This window comes from Anneissia japonica, unplaced genomic scaffold, assembly GCF_011630105.1.
Source record: "Anneissia japonica isolate Jap-2015-1 unplaced genomic scaffold, ASM1163010v1 scaffold21_len1647178_cov195, whole genome shotgun sequence".
NCBI classification, from domain to species: domain Eukaryota; kingdom Metazoa; phylum Echinodermata; class Crinoidea; order Comatulida; family Comatulidae; genus Anneissia; species Anneissia japonica.
In genome coordinates this window covers 1,189,259-1,197,042 of record NW_022750455.1, presented here as the reverse complement: position 1 = coordinate 1,197,042, position 7,784 = coordinate 1,189,259, and the positions used below count along the sequence as shown (strand labels likewise).

At 32.5% G+C, this 7,784-nt stretch overlaps 2 protein-coding genes across 4 annotated transcripts in view; one reads left to right on the top strand and one right to left on the bottom strand.

The window, feature by feature from the left end:
- The first annotated feature begins 1,230 nt into the window (after positions 1 to 1,230).
- Positions 1,231 to 4,888, top strand: LOC117121397 (BLOC-1-related complex subunit 7-like). 3 transcript variants are annotated; one of them, XM_033266600.1, is made up of 6 exons: positions 1,231 to 1,398; positions 1,654 to 1,716; positions 2,544 to 2,587; positions 3,481 to 3,501; positions 3,627 to 3,728; positions 3,836 to 4,888. In XM_033266600.1, the coding sequence occupies exons 1-5, from the start codon at positions 1,306 to 1,308 to the stop codon at positions 3,676 to 3,678; spliced, it is 273 nt and encodes a 90-aa protein (XP_033122491.1). In that variant the 5' UTR covers positions 1,231 to 1,305; the 3' UTR covers positions 3,679 to 3,728; positions 3,836 to 4,888. The 3 variants fall into 3 exon arrangements, with proteins under 3 accessions (XP_033122491.1, XP_033122492.1, XP_033122493.1); XM_033266601.1 differs by lacking the exon at positions 3,481 to 3,501; XM_033266602.1 differs by lacking the exons at positions 3,481 to 3,501; positions 3,627 to 3,728; positions 3,836 to 4,888 and adding an exon at positions 2,987 to 3,419.
- A 363-nt stretch (positions 4,889 to 5,251) lies between these two features.
- LOC117121354 (vesicular integral-membrane protein VIP36-like) overlaps positions 5,252 to 7,784 on the bottom strand; it is a 7,116-nt gene continuing 4,583 nt past the window's right edge. Inside the window, exons 5-6 of the mRNA XM_033266521.1 lie at positions 6,998 to 7,111; positions 5,252 to 6,492 (exon numbers count right to left, since the gene is read on the bottom strand). Coding sequence (XP_033122412.1) covers positions 6,329 to 6,492; positions 6,998 to 7,111 — 278 coding nt within the window. The 3' untranslated portion in view covers positions 5,252 to 6,328. The remainder of the gene's footprint in view (positions 6,493 to 6,997; positions 7,112 to 7,784) is intronic.

Here is a 7,784-nt window from a genome sequence, read left to right as displayed (position 1 = left end):
TTATATAACATATTGTTAAAAATCAAATAAGCCTTTCAATTCCATGAACCCTTCCGAGTGGTTCTAAGCATCTCCGGCCACGCCCACTTGTGCTTTTGTTGGAGAATCCTGACGCCTCCACTTCTTCAATTCTTAATAGATAAGTCAGTGCCTTAATGCCGAAAGGTATAAACAGCCCCGTTTTTGGCCACTCCCTGTAAAGTTATAATTAAGTAGTATGTAAAAAATAACAACAAATGAACAACAAATATTAATTTCATTTAATTTATATATGTCCTATATTGATTTCCATACAATCGCTGCACGTATCGCCGACAGATTTCGATGATACTGATTGGTCGGTCGAATCGGGAGCCTTCCCGATTGCGTCGGGGACTACTACGCAGTACAACACTAGAGACAGTGTAGCGATACAACCTCCCCTAGAGACAGCCACCCGAGTCACACTTTGACTTTTTTTTTATTTTAAAAAAATGGTAAAAATTATATTCAAATTTAAGTTTTTGAGTTCTATTTCTGGCCACCTAGGGGTGTTATAATCATAATTTTACTTTCCTTGGCCACAACTATGGAGGGCTCAGGTTGGTGGACCCCTTAAAGTCCCTCCTGAGCCCCGCCTCTATTTCGAATTCCAGAATCTGGCACTGCCTGCCAGGGCTAGTTAAAATAATGTTTTGTTCGGGCTTGTCCAAGAATGGAGTTGGGCGAAATTGTCATAATTACGGAGATTAGATGTACAGGTACATGACTTTAAAACTGGCTTGGGGATTAAATGGGATGTTTGAATGGTTATTTAAATTTTAAAAGACGATACAACTTTTGATTTGCTTTATGAGCTGCTTTTGGGTGTCCGGTCGCACTCGTGATGCATTGTGAGGTGACATTAAGAGGATTTTTTCTTCATCAGAGACATTTTACATACATTTCTTAGAATATGCGTGTCGGTTACCTAGGAAAAATATTTTCATTCTTGCTTATTTGGGCATTGGATTTATTTACTATAATGATATTCAATAAAAAATACATTAAATATTCAATAAAAAAGAACTTTTTTACTTTTGTATGGGGAAAATATTCAGCCCTTCCGTCTAATTTGCAGCTAATGTGAAACATGTCCTTAATTTTTTTTAATATAATTTAATAATTTTTATTTTATACTGTAATTCTAACGTTGCCACCGCGTGACGTCATTACGGTATCATGATTTGAGATACCGGATAAAGTCCCCAACGAGAGGATGATTCCCGGGATGATCATTGGGAATGATCGCAGCGGAGAGAGATCTGAGGAGAAGAGGCATACACGATGGATTCCAGATTACCGATAAAAGTTCAAGAAAATATAAATGATTTGGGATCACTTGCTAGGCATATAGTAAGATCATCCAAGAGTACTGAGGTAGGTAATACTCTCTGGGCCTGGACCAAGCCCTTAACTTTTAGGCCTAGCTAGGCTACCGACCGCACGGCTTAGTAGTACAGTAGTAGGCAGGCCCTGGACCAGACAGGTCTTAGGTCTAGGTAGCCTAGCTAGGCCTGGTACTGTAGGTACGTCAACGGTTGACTACATAACGTACGAATGGCTTGGATTTAATTCAAGTGTTATTAAACCTAGTGCAATTAAATAAATGCTTCTGTCCACCTTTCTTTACAGCAAATTGTTCAATCAGCCAGGAGTTTTGCAGCTCAGGAGCAAACCATTAACAATTCTGAAAAAGTGAGTATTTGGTTTGATTGCACATTTTTTAAATAATCAACGTGGAAAATTGGTATGAATACAATAACCCACTCTTCTATTGTCTTTTTTTTTTTGCTTTTTGGTCTGCAATAAACCAAAATGGCAATGAAAAAAGCAGCAACACTTTTTGACCAGAACGGCAACCAATTCTAAACATGAAAGTCTACACGATTAAATACAGTAAAGATGAGGCTAAATTGTCATAGCAATAACAACACAACACTACAAATTCAGTAATAACAAGATTGGGGAACGAAAGTATAAAAGTAAACATTTAAATAAGTAAAACTTTAAAATACAGACAAAATGAGGCTAAACAATTTATTTCATAAAAGTAAAAACGCAAAAAAAATAAACCAAGTATATAAACATGAAAGTGTACAACGATTAATACGGTAAAAATGAGGCTAAATTGTCATAGAAGTCAAAAACGCAAAAGAACATCAACAACAATAATAAAAATAATAATAATAATAATAATAATAATAATAATAAAACTTCCAATTCAATAATACAAAGATTGGGGAAAATAAAAAATATAACTTTGAAATACTGTATAGACAAAATGAAGCATCTAAATATTTTGCCATAAATGTGTAATAAATTTTTTTTTAAAAACCGTGATTAAACATTAAAAGTGGGAAAAAGAGCACATGGCAATATTCGATTTGCTTGTCGGGACAATTTCAAAACGATTCAGAAATTATGTGGCTATTCTTGACATTGACTTGGCTCCTGTTTTGGTACTTGTCATTGCCGTTTTGGCCTATTTGCTGTTTTGACCTGCTACCCTTTTTTTTATTCAGAACTTAGAGAAGATAAAAATACAAGTTTCTCATCTAGAATTCCAGTAAGTATCATGAATTTTTGTTTTAGTTTTTAATGGGCACATAAGGACTAATTATTCTATTCAATGTGTACAGTAAGTACAGTATTGAATATAGTAAGGTACAAGTTTCATAATTATACATAATCAGACTTCTCAGGTTCTATGGAACTTTCTCAGGTACTATGGAACTTCCATAGTTGCTAAAGAAATTTTGCCTAATAACAGATGTACAGAATAGAAAAATATACTACAGAAAATTATCATTTGACCCAAATATAAGTTCTGAAGTCCAGAACAAATGACTTATCCATCAGGATCTTTGGTTACATTGTCCCTACACAACTCATACTTGTCAGCTTATTGATAAAAGTGGCCTGTACGCAAATATTCATGCTGTCCCGTTTGCTTTAAATTCCACAGCTTGTTATTATCCTGTACCTGTAATCCATACTGTGAAGTTTTTTAATTGCACGGATGATGCCTAAAAAAAACTAGCTCAAATTTTCACTGAAAATTGCTAAGAAAATAGTAGGTGCGCTGAATCGTAACTACCTCAAATACATTGGTTATATTAAGATTAGGGCAACTAATCAGCAAAATCTACTTGAAAAATCAGATCTTATTTTTTGAAAATGTGCAGACAAATTTCTTGGCCTAATTTTTGTGCAGAAGTTACATTCCAGTGCTATGGAGATAATTGAATACTAACTTGAGAAGTCTGCGTAATGAACTTAAGAATTTGCATTATAGGCGGTACAGTAAATCATCAAAACTGATGAATTTTTAAAATCCATCTCATTGGACGTTGATAAAGCATCAATCTTTCAAATCGCTATTTAAATTTTAATTAAATTTTGTGACATTTTTTTAGATATCAGAGAATAATCGTATTATAATTTTGTTTCCTATTTCAGAGAGGAAGCTATAGAAAGGAGGTTAGTTCACACATTATTTCTAATTAAAATACTTTTTGATAAAATATATTATTGTTACCTTTAACAATAAAATAATTATAATTATTTTTAAATGGAAAAATTATTTTTATCTTGGTTCTTTTTAGCTTGGATGTATTTGACACTTTAGAAGATCAGCTTCAGACATTACAAAGATGATGCAGAAAGTGACATCATGCCTAGGAGTCTTGCCATTGGTTGAGCCAACAATACTAATAATAATAATAATGTCATTTTGTTAGGCGCACGTATCCATCCCTAGTAGGGGTGCTCGCGGCGCCGTTTTCCACCTGCCGAGTGTACATGTAGCCATTACATACTGTATTTCAATGTCCAATTAAAATGTTTGTATATATTTTGATAGATGGTTGTACAATACCATACGTATCCCACAAATAGAGAAATTCCCTGAAGAGTAAACAAGACATTGAACAAACATACCAAATTATTTAAGATAATATATTTTAAAGAAATGAGTTTAAACACCAAAGAAGGTAAAAGAAATCAAGTCAATTTTCCACAGGGAGAATTTACAAATTGCTAGACAAAATGATTGCATTTCCTCTTCATGTCATCTTTCTTATATTCAGGTGTACTATTATATTGTATGTAAATATGCTCCACAAATTTACAGATAAAGTTTGTAAATAAAATAAAATTTGTCGGTGTGATATTTTTGATATATTTTCTACTACAGGTGGGTGGATAAAAACATCGAACTATAAATAATAAAAGTGAATTTTAAAGATGGGCAAGCGTGGGGCTAATAAAGGTGGTTTCAGGGCCATAAAATTAGTTTCAGCCTGGGTAGGCCCACCCTGCTACAGCACGCAGATTTTTTATGATTTATTTATTAATTTGGAAATGGCAAAATGAGCTCTGAAACAACTTTAAAAATGTACTCAATAGGTCCTCAATATTCACTCTTCATGTCTGGTTGGCCAGATCTAAACTCATAAATGACTGTCCCCATAATCTTGAATCAAGCCAACTAAAAATAGGTTTTTATCATTCATGTTTGCAACAACAATGTGAATGTGAGATGGTTACTAAATAAGTAAAGAACTCAAAATTATAAACAAAATCTTTATTAAACATGGAAGCTTTTGAAGTGTGTGTATGCTAGCTAAATATGATATCTTTGTTTAAATCAATAATAAAGAAAATGCCATCAGTAGCTGTACAATCAACATTACTACCATTGTGTCTGTTACTTAAGATGTTAATTCAATAAAAAAAAAAAAGTAAATACATTTTTTCCCATCATTTCTTTAGCTCTACAGTATAAGATTGTTCTTTTGGTTTAAAAGTTAACTATTTAATTTTTGAATATTCTACCCAAAATAAATTACAATAGAATAAAGATGAATTCATATATTTTAGGTCAGCTTTTGACCTATTTACACAAAATATACATGGCCCCTTTAATCCAGTCCACAAATGGAATATAATCAACTGTGGTGAATAACTATACAGTCAATTACAGAATTTGTGGGGTCTCCACGAAATGAGACGCATCGTTGGTGAAATCATATCCAGATATTCACCAAAATAGGTCAAAGGCAACATTTTTACAAAATTTTCATTTTAATGTTTTTGAATAACTTGATATTTATATTTTATGATTGTGTACTTTTTAAGTGAATTTTCTTACTAAAACAGTTTTCTCTTCGCATATTCTCAAAACCTGGTTCTCATACACCTAAACTTTAAATGCTCACATCTCTGGATCTATTTATCCTAGGGAAGCCATTGAAAGACCAAATTAAAGCTTATAATGTGATCTACCAAAATGTAATATAAACTCCTTTTTTGATTTTCTAACGATGAGACTTATTTTGTAGTGAGACCTCGCATGCTTAAAAACAATTCCCTGTTATAAACTACGAAATTCATTGATATAAATTTTAGATTTTGAAATACAATGCACCCTCCAATTCGAGACCACTGTATCAAAAAACCAAATAACAATCTTCAATTTTTCAACACTAAGCTAACAATTTATGCAGCGACCGAACCTTGAGACCACCCCAAATTTTCAGGTTTCAAGGTGTGGTCTTGAATTGGAGGGTGAATTGTAATGGCTATTTAGTAAATTTGAATAGGTTGCATGTTACTATAAAAATGCTTATCAACTAAATCAATCTTGCTTTAAGTGTGTTTAACATTCCATTGTTATTAAAATGTAGTTTATTTTCTGTTTGTCTGTTGAGATGTCATCTCATAATACAGGTGAACCATTATAAAATGCTTAACTAAATGAATCTATAATTTTGCTTAACATTCCATTGTTAATACTGTAGTTTACTTTCTGTTGAGATGTATGAATGAGTATGTTTTCAATATATATATACAGTATATATATTTGGACATACAGTAGTTGTAATGTTTTTTTTTTGTGGTTTGTCAAATTTGTTGATCAAAAGTTCATATATTTTGATAAAAATAATTTGGAACTCCCATAAATAATAAATTTAACAAAAAAGAAAAAAAAAATTTTTTCTTTGAGTTGCTTATATTAAAAAGGATCATAAAATATTAAATAAAATGTTAATACTAAAATATTAATAATTGGTAAATAAAACAAATAGTAATGTTAAAATATATTCTGTAAACTTATATAATTGAAAGAGATCTTGTTCCACTTTACACTGGCAAAGATTGCATAATACCAGCATCCATACTCATGAAAAAAAAAAGTTTTCCCCTTTCTGCAACTTATTAAAAAAAACCCTCTTCATGATGTTTAATTCCACCATTTTTAATGATTAAAAAAATAAGAAAACCATATAAAATTGATAAAAGCTGCTCAGTAGAATCGTTTTCTGTTGTGTTCTTGTCTTTTCATAAATACTAATACCCCAACGATAATGCACACTGATACACCTAGTAGTATACAGAAAACAAGAAGGAACATTTTCTTCCAGGTTAAAGTAACATTCTTGAAGGCGCCTTTAGGGTCATCGACATGATCTATGGAAGATAAAATACATCATACATTAATTATCCATCATGACTTGCATACAGGTGTATGCATACATTAATTATCCATCATGACTTGCATACAGGTGGCTTCAAGCAACTTTTGGATATTTTGTACGGTAACTGTCAATCATCCATCAAACCAATAATTATCTTCATCATAACCATCACCATCGGCAACATCATCTTTGTTTTTAAAAGATTGAAGATGGCGTGCATTTCAATACTTGGAGTATGTATTATACTTTCTTATTTGAAGATTGTTTATTTAGGTCTTTAAAAAAATGGTCTTGGAGAGGTCTTGAAATTAGAGGGTGCACTGTATTATTCTGTGTACTTTAAATTGCAGTGCTACTAGGTATACTCTTTCCTAGGGAATAGAGCAGGTTGCACTTTGTGCCAGGTTGCCAGTCTATGGACTCAATTACTAGTCTCCTTGGCAAGAGGTGCAATATAAATTCCTATTATTATTGTTATTACAGGAGTTCATACTAACCTCTTGGTGGAGCAAAGAAATCAGCACTTGGATTCACATTTGCATAATCATAATCTTCATTAGCGCCCTCTACCTCAAGTTCAAACACTTTGTATGATATGATGTCATGGTTATCTGTGAAAGGAAACAAAAATATGATTGACTAATGAATTTAGGGAAGGTTGCGATAGGAATGTAAGAGGGGTGCTAGTTGGGGTAATAAATGATACAGTATTTCAATTCTGAGCTCAGTTTTACACTAATTTTAACTAGTTGAATCATGGAGGTATTATTGAGAAGGAGATCACTCGGCAAAGCCACGCGCACGCAGCGCTATGCAAATGATCCAAGATCAAAGTTGCCGCAGCGCGTAAAGAACGTTTGCGCGATGCCTTTGAAGTCCCATGTGTTCCCCGCCATCAAATTTTCAATCAGCAGGCATAGTTGACCAAAAAGTTGGACATGACGAAATGGAGAGCACCTTCTTTTCTCAATGCGCACTACATACTGTCAATCACTATGGCTGCGCAATCTTTTCTATTTTGAAGCTGATACATTTATCTCTCATAAAATATCAAACATATTAATATTTTCCTCCAAGAAAAGTTTCGAATTTAATGGAACATTTACATGACCTATAAAAGTATAGTATATTTCAACTTCAATTTTCATAAATTAGCCAAAATTCGCCAATTCTAATTTTAACAGATATTAATTAATAAATGATTAAATGATTAAGGATTATAATAAACTAAGTCATTTTAGGGTTAACGAGGGTTAACTTCGAAAAATGAATCCAAAATCTGAG

Excerpts from the sequence above, each read along its gene's own strand:
- LOC117121397 (XM_033266600.1), top strand. The coding sequence starts at position 1,306 with ATGGATTCCAGATTACCGATAAAAGTTCAAGAAAATATAAATGATTTG. Across the intron at positions 1,717-2,543 it reads CCATTAACAATTCTGAAAAA|AACTTAGAGAAGATAAAAAT; the intron begins GTGAGTATTTGG and ends TTTTTTATTCAG. Across the intron at positions 3,502-3,626 it reads GAGGAAGCTATAGAAAGGAG|CTTGGATGTATTTGACACTT; the intron begins GTTAGTTCACAC and ends GGTTCTTTTTAG.